The sequence below is a fragment of the Apiospora hydei genome, assembly GCF_038363865.1.
Source record: "Apiospora hydei strain CBS 114990 chromosome Unknown utg000005l_segment0_segment0, whole genome shotgun sequence".
Classification (NCBI taxonomy): domain Eukaryota; kingdom Fungi; phylum Ascomycota; class Sordariomycetes; order Amphisphaeriales; family Apiosporaceae; genus Apiospora; species Apiospora hydei.
The window spans coordinates 866109-882193 of record NW_027117364.1 but is presented as its reverse complement, the minus strand read 5'-3'; the positions used below and the strand labels follow the sequence as shown (position 1 = coordinate 882193).

At 53.6% G+C, this 16085-nt stretch overlaps 7 protein-coding genes across 7 annotated transcripts; 3 read left to right on the top strand and 4 right to left on the bottom strand.

The window, feature by feature from the left end:
• Positions 1 to 68: 68 nt before the first annotated feature.
• Positions 69 to 1497, bottom strand: PG997_005760 (monooxygenase; the record flags this gene model as incomplete). The annotated part of the gene is made up of 4 exons (XM_066810075.1): positions 69 to 343; positions 428 to 895; positions 947 to 1278; positions 1334 to 1497. 4 exons carry the CDS (start codon positions 1495 to 1497, stop codon positions 69 to 71), a joined length of 1239 nt encoding a protein of 412 aa, XP_066668998.1.
• Positions 1498 to 3102: 1605 nt separating this feature from the next.
• PG997_005759 (hexose transporter) lies at positions 3103 to 4615 on the top strand (the record flags this gene model as incomplete). The annotated part of the gene is made up of 4 exons (XM_066810074.1): positions 3103 to 3515; positions 3594 to 4047; positions 4089 to 4098; positions 4368 to 4615. 4 exons carry the CDS (start codon positions 3103 to 3105, stop codon positions 4613 to 4615), a joined length of 1125 nt encoding a protein of 374 aa, XP_066668997.1.
• Positions 4616 to 7803: 3188 nt separating this feature from the next.
• On the top strand, positions 7804 to 8699 carry PG997_005758 (uncharacterized protein; the record flags this gene model as incomplete). Its single annotated transcript, XM_066810073.1, has 2 exons — positions 7804 to 8370; positions 8433 to 8699. 2 exons carry the CDS (start codon positions 7804 to 7806, stop codon positions 8697 to 8699), a joined length of 834 nt encoding a protein of 277 aa, XP_066668996.1.
• A 569-nt stretch (positions 8700 to 9268) lies between these two features.
• On the top strand, positions 9269 to 10405 carry PG997_005757 (alpha/beta hydrolase; the record flags this gene model as incomplete). The annotated part of the gene is made up of 2 exons (XM_066810072.1): positions 9269 to 10077; positions 10138 to 10405. 2 exons carry the CDS (start codon positions 9269 to 9271, stop codon positions 10403 to 10405), a joined length of 1077 nt encoding a protein of 358 aa, XP_066668995.1.
• An 83-nt stretch (positions 10406 to 10488) lies between these two features.
• PG997_005756 (uncharacterized protein) lies at positions 10489 to 11764 on the bottom strand (the record flags this gene model as incomplete). Its single annotated transcript, XM_066810071.1, has 3 exons — positions 10489 to 10861; positions 10981 to 11484; positions 11541 to 11764. The coding sequence occupies 3 exons, from the start codon at positions 11762 to 11764 to the stop codon at positions 10489 to 10491; spliced, it is 1101 nt and encodes a 366-aa protein (XP_066668994.1).
• Positions 11765 to 12150: 386 nt separating this feature from the next.
• On the bottom strand, positions 12151 to 12831 carry PG997_005755 (uncharacterized protein; the record flags this gene model as incomplete). Its single annotated transcript, XM_066810070.1, has 1 exon — positions 12151 to 12831. One exon carries the CDS (start codon positions 12829 to 12831, stop codon positions 12151 to 12153), a length of 681 nt encoding a protein of 226 aa, XP_066668993.1.
• A 2190-nt stretch (positions 12832 to 15021) lies between these two features.
• On the bottom strand, positions 15022 to 15971 carry PG997_005754 (uncharacterized protein; the record flags this gene model as incomplete). Its single annotated transcript, XM_066810069.1, has 4 exons — positions 15022 to 15280; positions 15344 to 15434; positions 15490 to 15577; positions 15621 to 15971. 4 exons carry the CDS (start codon positions 15969 to 15971, stop codon positions 15022 to 15024), a joined length of 789 nt encoding a protein of 262 aa, XP_066668992.1.
• Between the last annotated feature and the right edge of the window lie 114 nt (positions 15972 to 16085).

Genomic DNA, 16085 nt, shown 5'->3' with positions numbered 1-16085 from the left:
ATCCGTACGGAGTGCTTGTTCGCTTTCTATGAATTACAAGATAGTCCCAAAATGTCGCCAAACTATCTTTACAAAACAACCCTCTCCTGTGGCAGAGCCACCATCGCCATTCCCGCGACAGCTCGGCTGTCAGGCTTCTCGTGGTCGATGGCCGTCGTGTACTCCTTGCTGGACATGGCCGCCGCGCCGCACCCGCGCTTGATCATCTCCTTCTGGTACTCGTCTAGAGCTTCTCGTAGGCTCTGGTCGTTGTCCTTGTCGATCTTGTCAATGGCCCTGGCGAGGTTGAGGCCGTCCTTCATGGCGTGGCAGCCGCCCTCGCCTCGGAAGGGGGTCATAACGTCTGTAATGTCACCAACAGGTTAGCATAGCATTTGACAAGACAAACATGGATTGCTGGAGAAGGATAGAAAGGTCCAAAACTTACGCGCGGCATCCCCAAGAAGCGTGACCCTCCCCACCGGCAACGACTCCATAATCAGCGTATTCAGCCTGACCGGCGGCGTCTTCATCCGCTCCGCGGTGGCCTTATCAATCACGCACCGGAACCGCTCCGGCAAGTCCCGGGCCTGCCTTAGCGCGAACGCGCACAGCTCCTCGCGCGTGGCCGAGTACGTCCAGAACCCGTCGCCGTCGGCGGCCTCGTCCTCGCCCGTGAGGTGGAAGTAGTAGTCGGCGCCCGACTCCGGGTCCGACGGGGAGGAGAGCTTGTCGAGCCCGACGAAGAGGTGGTAGGTTTTCCCGTCCTCGGCGCCGGGGAAGTCGACAAGGTACGAGGAGTGCGAGAGGGTCATTTGAGATTCCATTTCTTGCTTGGTCAGGTGGACGTCGCCGCTGACGAGGAAGAGCTTCTCGGACTGGACGGGGTCGTTGCCTTTTAGGATGTATTTGCGGGCTTTTTTATCAGTGTACCGCAAACATCAAATAGTCTTATGGGATGAAGTACTCATGCTATGGACGCCCTCGGCCCCGACGAGAATATCCCCCGTCGCCGAGGATCCGTCCTTGAAATGGACCGTGACGTTCTTGTCGCTCTCTTCGATCCGAATCGCATGCTTGTCGTATTGGATGTCGATGTGTGTTGACAGCCAGTTGCGCAGAGTCGAGCGGTTTGCCCACATGTACGTCCGGCTGCCGTCATCCCGGTAGCCCATTTTTGCCGTACTGTCCGGGTTGTAGTACGCGAACTCGCACGGGATGTCGACCGAGTCCAGGTGGTCTACCGTGTTGAAGGGCGGCATGTCGTTCGCCACCGATTCTTTCATGTCCTCCACCATGCTAGAGGTTTCGTCAGTGTATGTTTAGTCAGACTGGGTCGGGTATTGCTGTTCACCTATGCACGGAGACTGTCCATCCTTGGGGGCGTTCGAGGTCGCGGTTGTCCCGCTCGAAGATCTCGAAGGAGATTCCGCGTTTGCGTAAGGCTTGGGCGAGACTCAGGCCGCCAAGACCAGCGCCGAGTATAAGGACGTGAGGAGAGGATCCGTTGGGACTCATATTTCTTTAATTTGACCACGTATGTTGCTTTTACGTTGGAGGAGCTTCGTAGGGGTAGATCACGAAATCAAGCTTGTTGTCAATAATGGTTGTTGCTGTCTACATAATGGCTGGTTGTTCACGTAGGCTCCTTTATACAACGTGACTTACGTAATTGGTGGAGGATGGGTTCAGACGGAGCGAGTAACGTTAATTTAAAGTGGCGGATACTCCCGTCTCAAGCCTGACTCGTTGCGTTTGCAATCCTGTCTCACGTTTCTTCATACCCGAGTGGCCCGGGGTTTTCCAGATCAGTTCAGTCCCAAGCATGGCAGGTTATGCGGCTTTGTGACCCGTCCATACTTGTACTGTTTTAGGTGGCACGAGGAGCACATGCCATTGCCCGGATTTGGAGTATGCAGCACATATGCCAAAAAAGGCCAAGAAACCCCGACAGCGTTTGAGATATGCACCATGAGCCACAAAAGCAGATCCTCCACTGCACCAGCCACACCAACTCAGCCCGAGTCAGACCCAGCTGCGTCTTGACATCAAGTACGCTATGTTGTTGGCCGTGGTGGGACAAGGGAGTCGCCCATGCTAACGGCCTGCGGAGGTTTTATTAGCAGCAAAGATACCGAGAGGCATGGCGCTAGAGAGGTCGGCCGGGTCCGGGCCAGTCTACCCCGTATCGGCACTCCGACCCTGCTGTCTCGTCCCCGGAAAGAGTGCCAGTGCCAGGGCGGCATGTGGGGATGATTGGGGTAAGATCGCGATAAATCCACCCGAACTCGTCCGTCGGACTGAGGCTGCCGAACAATATTGATAAGCAACAACCAATCAATTCCGGTGTTAGGCCATCCCTCATCGAATACAGGGTTTTGGAGACCCTGTCTGTCCGCTTGGTTCCCAAGTGAAGAAGATAGCCTGTCGGGTTTCATCGATATGCGTCGACTTGTACTCCAGGCATCTCTTGCGCTGTGATAGACCTGGAAAGCGCAAAGATCGGGATCTCATGGCCGGGTGCACTCCTGACATCGAGGGTTGCTACGTATGGTGTGACAAGGGCTTGAAGGGCTTGGATCTGATTCAGCTAATATTTGACTATGGCACTTCTAGGGTCTCTGGTTCTTTTCTCACTCAAAGTGAGGTCGAGTGTGAGGTTTATATACACACTGTAGGGGACCTTAAGGTCCTTCCTTCCTTTATTTTCTACCCTTAGGCGCCGTAGCCCTTCCGGAATGTAGGCCCCTGTTGGGCCGATGCTGCATGCCAGTTGGTCCTGCAGAGTGATTGTTGGATCTGCGTGTGACATATGGTCTAGCCTTATTTATAGCCATTCAACAACCAAGCTCTGCTCTGCTTCAACGTGCCGCTACGTCGCTGCTAGTTTGATTGCACAAACACGCAAGGGGAGATGGCGGAACACCGGAAACATGTCTCCAACCTGGTCCCTGCCAATCAGTCCGTACTGACCTCGCTACTCGTCGCGGTCGCCATAGTGAACTCTGCGGTAATTGGATTGGAACCCCTCCTGGCCTGAACAGCCAGGGTCTTTGCTGCGTTTTGATGGGGGCAATAAAAATTCACATTTGTCAATAGACCCTCGGCTACGACAGCTCCGTGATGAACGGCCTGCTCATCCTGCCCTCGTACACCGAGTACTTCCACCTCACGACCGCGACCGTGGGCCTGAACAACGCCGCCTCCTGGATCGGCGCCATCGTGGGCGCCCTGGCGATGCAGCCCGTCGCCGACGTCCTCGGCCGCAAGAGAGGGATCCTGGTCGCATCGCTCATTACCATCGCGGGAGTCGCCCTCCAGGCGGGCGCGCAGCACATCGCCATGTTCGTCGTCGCGCGCGTCGTCGTCGGGTTCGGGTCCGCCATCAGCAACGCCTCGGCGCCCGTGCTGCTGGCGGAGCTGCTGCCGGCGCGGACACGCGGGAGGGTGCTGGGGATCTTCTTTTCGTGCTTCTATGTCGGGAGTTTGGTCTCGGCGATAGTGAACTACGGGAGCCGGAACATTCAGTCCACTTGGTGAGTAAATGACAAATCCTCCCCGTCTGCGTGATCTAGGCAACAACCGTTCATATTGAAATTGACACCCGTGGATAGGTCGTGGCGTTTGCCCTCCCTCTTACAGTTCATTCCCAGCTTCCTAGCTCTTTGCCTCCTACCCTTCGTCCCCGAATCCCCCCGCTGGCTCATCAGCAAAGGCCAAGACGCTCACGCAAAAGAGATACTCTACATCATGCAAGGCAGCGCCGCCACCCCCAACACCGAGAACGACAACGACAGCACGTCAGCAGCGGAAGCAGCCCTCCGCGACATCAAATCCACCATGCAGAGGGAAGAAGCGGCCTACCCCCGCAACGCCTGGCGGGAGCTGCTCGCCACGCCGCCGAACCGCCGGCGACTGCTCATCCTCGTGTCGTTCGGCACCATGATCAGCACGCTGGGCAACTTCGTCATCTCGTACTATCTCAAGCGGATCCTGGACCAGGCCGGCGTCGCCGACGCCGACGCGCAGCTGCGGATCAACGTCGGGCTGAACTGCTGGTGCTTCCTGGTGGCCTTGGTGGGCAGCTTCATGCTGGATGTGATTGGCAGGCGGCCGCAGGTGCTTATTGCCATGGGGGCATGATCGTATGTCTGTGCATCATTGGTGGGCTGATAAGAGGTATGCTCAAGACAATTCCCCCTTCCGTTTTCCTTTGCTTCTTGGGTACCCGAGGGAGGGAGTGACAGTAAGTCTCATGTATGGTTGTGGGACGGAGCAGCAGTTTTTATTTTCTCTTTTCTTCCATTTCAATTATCTCTCGACACCCCCCGTGAGAACCCCATGAAAAGTACACACATGCTACTCACTAATACTACAATTTCGAATAGCCTACGGAGATACCGACAACCAAGCCGGTATCTACAGCACCATCGCCGTCATCTTCCTGTTCCAGGGCTTCTACTCCTTCGCCATCACGCCCACGACGAGCCTGTTCCCGTCCGAGATCGCGCAGTACAAGCTGCGGGCCGCGGGCATCGCCGTGTTCCGCTTTTTCGATAGCGGCTTCGGCCTCCTGTGCTCCTTCGCCATGGGCTACGCCATGGAGGGGGCTTGGCTGGCGCTTCTACCTTGTTAATGCGGCCTGGGACGTCCTGCTTGGTGTTATCATTTACTTTACGTTTCCCGAGACCAAGGGGTTGCAGCTTGAACAAATTGCGAGGTTATTTGAAGGGCCCGAGGTTGTTGAGGCCGCGGCTGTGGTGGATCGCCCGCAAGTTCCTCAATACGAGGAGAAAGTCCCCAAGTCTGGGGCCTTATCGATTCGTAGAGAGCCTTGACACGCGCCAAACCCTGTCAACCTGTTACCAGCCTGTGTTGCAACAAATGGTGGTACTAGGTTCTTCGTGGCCTAGAATCGTACGACTTATGGTTAGGTTCACCTTCGATGCATCTGTGATGCGCTTCAGTCACTGCATCTCTCACACGACGCCTTGAGCTTAAGATACAGCAGAACCCAATTCTGGGTATCCGATATGCCTTCTTCAAAATCTTACGTTCGCCTTTCTAGTCGTTCCATAGGCAGCGAAGACGCTACTTCCGGACCGTGTGTTTGCATTCACACCAGTCCCTGGTAAAATGAGTTCGATACCCCATTGTTTTGTTGTGAGTTTTATCTCCATTGTATTCGATGACTCTTGTAGTTGCTAAACTTAAACGATAGAGTGGCTGCCGGTGAGTCATTGGGTGGCTGGAAGTTCGTGCTGGGCCAACCCAACCTATGCGATGTGATCAACCTCTTCACAAAATAGGGGTAAACCTAAAATACTGAAACAGTGTGGTTTGATTACTAAAGTTTAACCCTCCCGTAGATTCTCGAGCCGTAAATTTTGTACCTCACGCTTCCCATTGACTTTTTTTTCTTTTTTTATTTGTTTTTTTTTCTTTTGCTTTTCGACTCATACCAACGCAGGCCGGCAGAAGCAAGTGACTCATAACCGAGCAAACCCAACACATATCGACTCAAAACTCACGCTTCCCATGTGGTGCGTGTGTACGTACGTGAAAACATAATTTCTACCCGATGGCTTTGCTCCTTTATTCAACTCGACGACCATCCGCAAAGAACTTTTGACATCCCCCATCATCTGGCAATCTTCTGGATTCTGCAATTCTGATATATCCACCACCCTCTAGTAAAGCCACCATGAGAGATGACGTTTGCATCGAAGCACGCCACGTTGTTGGCTTTCCTGGAAGCGGGTCTACCCTTTTATTGAAGATGATGGCTGAATCTAGAGAATGCGCTGTTCCATGCCGCCGGATGCTACTGCACCCGATGTGGAGTTCATTCCAGGCGAATTGCTAGATGACAACGCTTTCTACTATGACCTTCTCCACCGCGCCTCCCAGGAGGGAAGGCGGTTCTGGATATGCGCAGTAGAGCCATGCAGCGACGGCCACACCGGCGACCACGACGGTTACGAAGAGTGCGACCTATAATCGACAATACTTTATGAAAATGACTTGGAGAAACCGGTCTTTTGTGTACGTGACCCGGTCCGCGTCTTCGATCTCTGGAAGCAGGACGACCGAACAGAGTGGCAAGGACTGGTCCATTGCTTCCACGCAGTTTCTCGCGCGCGGAACTCATATGTGGGACCTTGTCTGCTCTACGAGAGACTGACAGAGGACCCCTACAAAGCTTTGCAGGAACTCTGTACTCACTGGGATGTAGGTCTCAAACCCAGGACGACGAGACCTACCAAGTTTGGCCGCCCATTTCTGCGTGGGGGCGTGATACAGGCAGAAATTTGTCGAGAGACTGAACCTCCGTATGACGGATTGAACGTCCCTGAGGGCTACAAACTTGTGGAGGATGAGCCCTACTATGATATACTCTCCAATGCCGAGAAGAACATCATTGAGAGCCAGGCGGGGGCTCTCTACATATCATATTGGGAGACTGCGTGCGAGTCCTCCGCAATACCCTCTTGGAAAAGACATGGGTCGCATTTGACCTGGACGATACCTTGCACGAGTTCCGCCGAGCGTCATCGCGAGCCAGTGACCTCGTACTCAAGTACATCCATGATCAGACCAAGGTGCCTCTCTCAGATCTGAAATCCGTATACAGCGACATTCTCCGAAAGTCTACTATCAAATCCTTCACCGACGGGAAGACCTCGCAAGAATACAGAAAGGCACGCTTCGTGGACGTGGCCATGCGATTCCACTACGGACTCGACCGCGAGGACACAGCTCATATTCTTCAGCTTTACGAAAAAGACTCTCACGGAATCTTTGGAGCTGAAGAGTGGTGCGCTTGAGCTTCTTACCACCCTCAAGCGGTCTGGGAAGAAAATCGCAATCATCACTGAAGGCCACCAGGACGCACAAGAATGGACGCTTGAGCGACTTGAGCTGCAAAGTCATTTCGACGTGCTGGCTACTTCAAATACCTATGGTGTCAGCAAAACCGATGGTCTATTCAGCAGCGTGCTGGACTCTCTCGGCATTCAGCCTTCGGATATGGCTTTTGTGGGCGACAGCGAAGAGCGAGACATGAAACCGGCAACGGACATCGGCATATTCTGCATACACTTCTCGGAGAGCAAGAATTGCTACTTGAGTGTGTATCCGCCTCGAATCAACACACTCAATAAGCTGACCCATATCCTGCGGGGGTGAATGTTCTTGTGGAAGGGGTAAGCAATGGAGGCGACGGTTCCATCTCACGGGTTTCTTTGTGGCCAAATTGGCGTTTCTTGCGAGGTTCATCTAAGATGATGTTGATGATGAGCTTGTTGATTTAGTTGTCGATAGCACCTGCCTGTCAGAAGGATAATACGAACTCGGGTCTTGTTTACATAGCACGTTTGAACACCCCTCATGTGCAGTATTTGCGGACTCTTCTCGCCTCTGCGCTCCCACTGTGAGAAAGGAAAAGGAGGGTTATTTGACGTTGCCCAAGTTGCTTCAGCGTGGTGGAAAACGCCATCCGTTGCATTTCGCGCCTGACACTGTGGTGATGTAATCCATCTTCGTCCCGTTCTTGGCTGCATTGTATCACCGCACTTCCCCACACCACCCGTAGCCCGTGTAACCTTCGGGGGCCGAAGCTTGGTTGCGGCTTTCCGACAGTAGGAGTCCGCAAGGCCCCGATAGCAGCAACTCCGCGACCATTTGTTTCCTCTGGTCAGCGCCCGAGGTCTACGAGGGTCACTTCCGTACACGGTACACGGACAAGAAGCCTACCGAATCTCCAGCCGCCAGTCACGAATCGCAGTAACATATCCCGACAGCTTCGATGGGGGAACCGGCAACATGCTCTTCGCCCAGGACGAAACGTTCTGGGACACCTATCTCAAAGGCCGGCCCAAGCCTCCCGACGCCTTCTTCGACCGCATCTTCACGTACCACGAAGCCCACAGCGGCCAATTCGGCACCGTCCACGACGTCGGCGCGGGCAACGGGCCCTACGCGCAGCGCCTGCGCTCCCGATTCGTGAACGTCATCGTCTCCGACATCGTGCCCGCGAACGTCGAGCTCGCGCGCGCGCGCCTCCGCGGCCTCGACGGGTTTACGTTTCGCGCCGCGAAGCTGGAGGACGAGGTCAACGATATACCGCCGGGAAGTGTTGATATGATCTTCGCGACGAACGTCATGCACTTCCCCAATCGCCAGGACGCCGCCGTGGCGGCGATTGCGCGCCAGCTGCGGCCGGGCGGCACCTTCGCGGCCGCGACATTCGGGCCCGCGCGCTTCCACGACCCCGAGATGCAGGATCTCTGGGACCGCATCAGCCGCGAGGGCGGGCGGCGGCTGCTCGGCGCGGCCGACGATCCCGAGACCACAGCCAAGATCATGGCGCGGACGCGTGGAACGTACAACGTCGCGCCGTTGGACCCGGCGCTGTTCGCGCCGGGGCGCAGCGCGTGCACCTCAACATGCAGCACGGGGGCATCCAGCCGATCCTGCCGCCCGAGGCGGCCCATCTGGCTACGGATCCCGACTTCACGGGCCCCGACGACGTGGAGACCTTCGAGGAAGAGGAGGGCTGGGGCTTCGAGATGGACCTCTCTGGCGTCAAGGAGCATTTCGGGTCGTTCCCGTTCGTGTCCAAGTTTCCTGGTGCGTTTAAGGAGCTGTACGAGGAGTTGGATGCGCTACTGGCGGACGGTCGTCGCGTTGGGGGTACTTTCCTGCCAAGATCATTCTAGCCACGCGCCGTTGAGCAATTACGTGCTATGTTTGATCCGGAACCAGTCTAATTCAGCTACTTAATAGATTTCTTTAAAAAGCAAGCACAGGACATATAACTTTTATTTCTTGCTTTCTCTTAGATTCGAAAAAGGGATAGAACCTCCAGTCATCTAACTTCAAAAGAAATCGTCGTTGGCAAAGACGTTGGAACTAGATAAATAGCAGCGGCAGCGTAGAGATCAATGCAAGTGGCTAGTTTTACAGGGGCTCATAGTAGCAGGAAGGGACACAATTAAAACGAGACGCAAGGAGTGGTTGATATTTCAAGGGATGCAAGAGGGATGGGGCTGTGGACGATCGGGATCCCAACCGCGAGCCGCCCTCCTGTGTGCAACCATCACAGTGTGTTGTTGCTTACTATCAGGCAATCTAGGGAGTAAACGGAACCCCGAACCCCAGGGATAAAACGAAAACCCGGCCAGTTTTCACGGCACCATGCGAGATGATGAAGGCCACCTCGCGGAACTCCAGCTGTTTTGAAATTCAATCATATGTACCACAGAACGAAAGGCACGAAAAATCAGCCATGGGCATCCTCACCTCTTTCCCTGGTAAATACCTCTGTGGGACTATGGCAGTTCTCTTCAACCTCGCCAAACTCCTATTCCTTCCACTTTACTACCTGCCCCGTGGCACAAGACCTCATCCAGAATGGAGCATTCCACAATGCATAATGAACAATTTCATGAATGCCTTCATCTACCATACTGCGGTCGTGGAGGCAGTCCAGCCCTTAGATCTCACTCCTGGATCGATAGGTGATCGTTTCGCCGCTGTCCAGCCCGTACCCGACGCCATCTCCACCAGGATTCCTTCCTCGGATCCCAGCGTCGTACCCCAGGCCACGGGCGGTATCTGGTTTCCATCGCCAGCCCCGAAAGGCGGTGTCAACACCGCGTCCGGCGCCAGGCCGATCATCCTGCACTTCCACCCGGGCGGCTACGTCATGGGCGACGTCCGGATGGACGGCGCGTTCGCCGCGCGCCTGCTAACCGAGAAGATCGGCTCGCACGCCTTCTGGCCCCTATACCGGCTAGCCTCGAACGCAAACGGGCAGTTCCCGGCCGCGTTGCAAGATGCCCTCGCGGCGTACCGTTATCTGCTCCATGACCTCTCGATCCCCGCCTCGCAGATTGTCCTCTCTGGCGACTCGGCGGGCGCGCACATAGTCATCTGCATGTTGCGGTACCTATCTGAACGCGGCGAGGCCGTGGGGCTCGCGACCCCGAGGGGCGCGCTACTCTTCTCGCCGGCTATTAACTGGATAGAGGCGGCGCGGAACCCGCGCAGCGTGTCAGGGAGCCGCAACTACGGAACCGACTACATGGACCCGACGTTCGTGGCGTGAGGCGCCCGCCGCTTCGTCGCGGGCAACGATACGGTCCCGGAGGCCAGGCCCTACTTGAACACGCTCGAGGACCCGTTCCGCAGCCCCTGTCCTGTCTGGGTGTACTGCGGCGGCTGCGAGGTCTTCAGCGACGACGCGACCGAGTTCGTTCGGGGGATGAAGAGTGTGCCTGGCAACGATGTGACCTATCAGGTGGAGCGGCTGGCTAATCATGACATATTCTTCGCTGGGAACCTACTGGGGCGGAAGGCGGAGGCGGAGAGGCTTGTTGATGATGCTGGGAAGTGGGTAGCTGGGCTTTTCAGTGAGCAGTAACAGTAAGATGTCTTGCATTGCTTCTATCATATGTTGTACCCCTAAAGCGATGATTGTACTATTTCGTATTCCACCACTTCACATCACCTTGACCAGAAGGTCACCAGCTCATCGAATTCGCTTTCGCTAAGCTGGTCGTGCTTCTTGTGTTGATTCGTAAGCTTCCTGCGTAGCTTCGCGGCTTTGCGATACAAGTTCAACGCATCTGTCTCCCTTTCGAGTGCCCAAGCGACCTTGGCCTTCAGGAAAGTGGTACGAGCGATTTCCGGCCGATAGGCGGATTCGTCGACCGCCCAGACATTCAAGGCCTGGTCTGTTAGCCGGTAAGCCTCTTCCTTCTGGCCGTTCCGCAAGCAATGCTGCGCGACCTTGTGGCACACGTCCGCGGTTCGGTGGTGGTGGGCACCGAGGGTGGATTTATATTGGGTAAGTGCCTTGACGTGGAACTGCTCGCTCCTTTCTGTGTATCCTTGGTCAAAGTAAACGTTTCCGAGAGCGTGTAGGAATCTACCGGTACTGCCATAGAGATTAGTAATAGTTGGGATGCCACGAACGACAGATAGAAGATGATATACCGGAAGCATCGTCTGTCCATGACGCCAAAAGCCTCTTCTCGCTCATTGAGGCCCTCTTCCAACACAGCTGCCGCATCATCGAGCCTGCCTTGTAGCCAGTACGCAAGTCCAATATTTGCCATGGGAAATGTCATCATATCCATGTCGTAGATCGGTAATGCTCTGAACCCAGCCATCGAGTTGGAAAAAGACGACTCGGCCTTTTCGTACTCTCTAGTCATCATCCATGCGGTGCCCATCTGGTTGTAGGCCCGTGGGAGCTTTTCAACGGGTAGTTCAGATTTCCGCTGGAGGTTGAGTTGGATTTCCAAATATCGTTTGTTGTATTCCAAACAAGACTCGGCGTCGTTGGTCTCGTTTGCCACCGCGCCTAGACAGCAGTTGATGTCGCCTTCAAGGTCTTGAACCTGCAATGAGTCCCTGTCGCTGCACTTTACACACAAATCTAGTCCTAGCTCGAGGAGTGTCCGGATATTGTGAGACCCTCCGCGCTCGATTTGGTACCTATCGATACGTTAGCGCTTTGTCATGCCAGATTGTCGCGAGGGGGGCCATGTTACCAAGAAGCGCGGAATATCAGGCTTGCCAGGGGGATGTGGCCATTCACCAAGTCACCGCTGAAGTACTTCATGTAGATGTCTCTCAGAGAGATAACATGAGGGTAAAGCGATTTCAGCTTGCCCCATAACTTCGGGTCGTGGGCTCCTACTGCCTTCGAGGGCCACTCCGAAGCCACGCGCGATATGACCTCGGAGAATACCCGAAGACGATGCTCATGGGTCATATGAGCCCTTATCGCATTCTGTACCACTCTGTGAACCCAGAATTCATCTGTTGCCTCATTTCGTCGTATGAGAGACGATCGTATTAGTTCCTTCCTCGCATCATAGAAAGTATACCTCCTCCTCAGAGGGTATTTCGGTGACGAGGCTGGGTGCGGGGTTTCTGCTGAAAGAAGTGAAGCTTGGATGTTATCGGGGTCCAAGAAGGCCACGATCTCAATCAGAGACCTGGCTTCGTCTGAAAGCTTGTCAATGGCCCAGATGGTAGACACATTACCTCGGGCGGTTGGTCGCAAAGAATGTGCATCTGAGTCCAGTACGTCTATTTCGTCGAGTGGCTCGTCGTAGAGATCAAGGAATTCAGTAAAGGAGATGCACTGGCAACGTATCATACCCCCATCTGCGCAATTCCGATGGGAAGTCCACCCAATCTGTCTCCAATCTGCTGTGCTTCCTCGTCATGATCGCGCACTCTGGTTATCCGTTGCAGGAATTTGCCTGCGTCCCTGTTGTCAAACAGATTTAACTCGACATCCACAGCTGAGGACGAGAAGCTGCTTTTGGCGAGGGGGTCCCTACTGGTTATCAGGACAGCACCACAGTTGGCAATGTCTTTGTAAGGCGATATGATGTTGGGATCATCCGCGTTGTCGAATACCATTAGCCATGATGCCGGAGCTCTCCGTGTTGATGTTCCACGGTGTTCGATCTTGAAAGGGTTGGTTAACCAGCCGAGAGCCAAGCTTCTGTTGATAGCTTTGCTTTGGGGCTCTGAGGCATCGTTGATGCCAAGCCTTGCAGCAATCTGTGCAATATCCGTTTCAAGCTTGCCTGTGTCTTCGGCCCGGATCCAGAACACGCAATCAAACTCGTGCTGCCTGCTGTACACATACTCGATCGCGGTCTCGGTCTTCCCGAGGCCCGGCATACCGCTGAGAACCCCGACCCGGGTTCTGTCAGGCTGTGACGCCACTAAGAGGTCCTTCGATGGTAAGAGACACTCATCGAGGCGCCGTAGGACATCGCTACGTCCAAAGAACTCGTGGTTCCTCGCGAATGTATCGACCATGAAACATGGTATCTGAGGCTCGACCTTTGGGGCGGCCAAAGATTCAACAAGAGACTTGACATCAACGAAAAAGTCGGTCCTTTCGGATCCATAATTGCTTGTCCTGGTCGATCCATATTGCGCATTCTGCGACGAATTTGGTGTAGCCAGAGCTGTTGTGAACCTGTTTAGATTTCGCAGATTCAAGGGATATTCAGATGTAACTGACCTTTCTTCATTCTCTCATTGGACTCGTCACTTTCGTGGCTGTACTCGGAAACTGGCCTATCTGGAATGTAGTTAGCATCAAGGAGTTGTATGAAGAATCTTGACCTACTACGGACAAGCCGGCCATGCGTCTCAGACACAAAAACCCTGATAGCTGACAGAAACCAATCTTCCACGGAGCCATTCGGTCCATGATGGGTTGGCTCGATCAGCAACGGCAGTTGGCGGTGCTCAAGGTCCAGGCCTAACTGATACTCCGATGGCGACCCAACTCTCGAAAAGGGACCATCGATGACCTAAGAATATGTGGTCAGCAGTGAAAGCAACGCGTGTCATGGAGAATACTTACCACGATGTTCCTGTTCCTGAGAATTATTCGGCCATCTCTCAGTTTGCTGGCTTTGGTTCCGAATATTGAGAGCATCTCCACTCGGAGTCTGATGTTACTGAAACGCGTTGCTATTTCCCCAAGGACATCGCTACTTTTCTTCAGGCGTGCGAAAGTCTGCCGGTCTAGGTTGAGCTCCGTGTTCGCCTTCAGTAAATGTGCGATTCGTTCCTCGTATTGCTCATTATTGGCGCCGTCTAGAGCATGGGGTACACCCAGAAAGATTATCCCAGCAATGACGTTCAACAGTTCGGAGTAAACATCATAAGCGTCAGATCTGCCGGCTATACTGAGGGCCTTGGTGCCATGGTCAGCCTCGCACACACGCGTCAGATGAATGGGCAGTATACCTGCTTGAGGACCAACCCCCGAAACCATGAGCGATGAAAATGAAGGGATCATGCTCCTTTGTTTTATAGGTGCCATTAGTTGCTCGCGTACTCGACTGGGGGTCTTCACTGATAATCAAGTGACTCCAAATACATACATCATTTTGTTGCTGGTATTGGCAGAGTGTTGTAAGTAGAGTGTGTCCTTCTTCGAGGACGATGTCCCATGAGGATAGATTGATCGTCGAGACCCCATGATCGTACGACTGGACCACGATTGATTGATCTTGTTTATCGAAGGTTCGTAGCCACGCGTCGTGGCAGACGCTCCATTGTGGGATAACAGAGGTGCCAATATCAGGTATCAGCACCAGGCTATATCAATGTTAGACACTATCTCCGTCAGACTGATGGAATTATCATACTGCACATCCGGTGATGACTTCTTCACCCTGTGCACCTGTTGGAAGGCTTTATGGGCCGAAGCTGGTCTTGGCTGCGACGCCATGCCTCGTGTGTTCATGACAGTATCCAATTGGTTACATTGTACACACAAGTTATAGGAAGCAGATATGACTTTCAATAAACGCGAACGGTATCGATTTTACAGGCGTATTTACTCCTTGTAATAGATCCCCAAGGTGATCGTAAGCGGATTCAAGATACAAAGTAACACGGCAGAACCTGTCTGTGAATCGTGTGTCATGAAGCGGGGTTTGATTTCAAGACAGAGCCAATACGGATGCCTGCCAGTAAAACGTACACATATACAACGTAGTACAACGCAATGCAACGTCGACCAGGCTGGGGAGAGGGTGGCGACGAGCATTGAGAACAATATTGCACATTGAGTCTTGAGGTCGTATATGCAAGACTGCGTGCCTCAATAACGAGGGCACCTCACCGGTTTCGATGCTCGCATCTAGTGGCTAGTCGCTTATCAACCGCAGTATGCATATGCAGGCTAATCAGGCTTCTTGACACATACCGAGGAAAAGCATTTATAAGGAGCACGAGTATCAGAACTGAGGCTCAGATGCCTGCAATTGCCTGCCGAAAGGAATTCGCCCCCTTAATACCCTTGAGTGCCATTCCCAAAGAGACCGCCAACGATTGGGGGTACTCGTCAAGCTCGGCATAGCAAACAAGCAGCCGACAATCAATACTCTCTCGGGGCAGGTCTTCCAGGGTGACATTCGGGTTAGGAAACCCCGCGTGGGGTACCCCTAAAATGGAAACCCGTCAGTCTCGACATGGATGATGGCTCTACCAACCAATGTTTGACGCACCTTGGGCGCTGTTGGCATCCGATTCAGCGCTCTTGAAGAGGAGAACTTCGTCGACAGTCTGTTCAGGCAGCCAATACCACACCTGCTTGGAGTTGTAGTGAACTTGAATATTCTCGGTGAAGAACTCGCGGAATACAATGTCTCCAGGCATCGTATCCGACTGGAAGTCGACCGTCCTCGTATCGCAAAGCCCTAAAGGCCAGTCATTCAGGGGGCCTTTGATGGGTCGCCATGCACTGTGATCCCGTCAGTAATCACCAGCCAGTTTTAGCTGGACGAGCCGCAACGGACTGACTCACTTGATAATTTGCCAGCGGCTTTGGAGAACTTGATCGGCGTTTCCTCCGAACAGGGCATGGATCATCCTTTCGCCTTCACGGACAGTAAAATCTGGCCCATGTCAGAGCCTTCATCGACGTCACCAATCACATGATAAAGCACCGACCTATGTGTGCCATCGCTGTAGGCTGGTTGTGCTCATAGTTTTCTCCTGTTGAGATAGGGAATAACCTATGACGCCTTCTGACCTGACCCTGAGTGAGCGAAGTGCTACAGATTTACATCGAGGAGACTTACACAGGAGTCTAGAGGGATCACCAACTTTGCTCCCAGGGCTATTTTCAAGTTGTGGCCAAGGTTAGGAAGATACGTATCTTGTATCCTCTGTGGGTTGGCAAAGTCTTCGTAGGGGATAGAGCAAGGAGACACCAGCAACTCAAAACCACAGCTGTCGAGTGTTAGGTCTTTCCTTTGACGCATACTGTGAAGTTGGATCTGGTGCCTCTCCCTCTTCACATTGGATTGAGGAAGCTGTGGGATGCCATTCGGGGGAAACCGTAAGCTGTATGGTTTCTCTGTCTCGTACAACTTTTGCTGCTCTAAGTAGTGCATTTCGGACACAACACTTTGGTCGCTGACCACCGTCATTTTGAACAGCGTTTGCAAATGTTCTATGACCAAGGTGCGCAAGTGGCTGTTAGATAGAAGAGAATTTTGCGGTCCTGAAACGAAACACTCTTTATACTTGTGAACTCTTTTTTG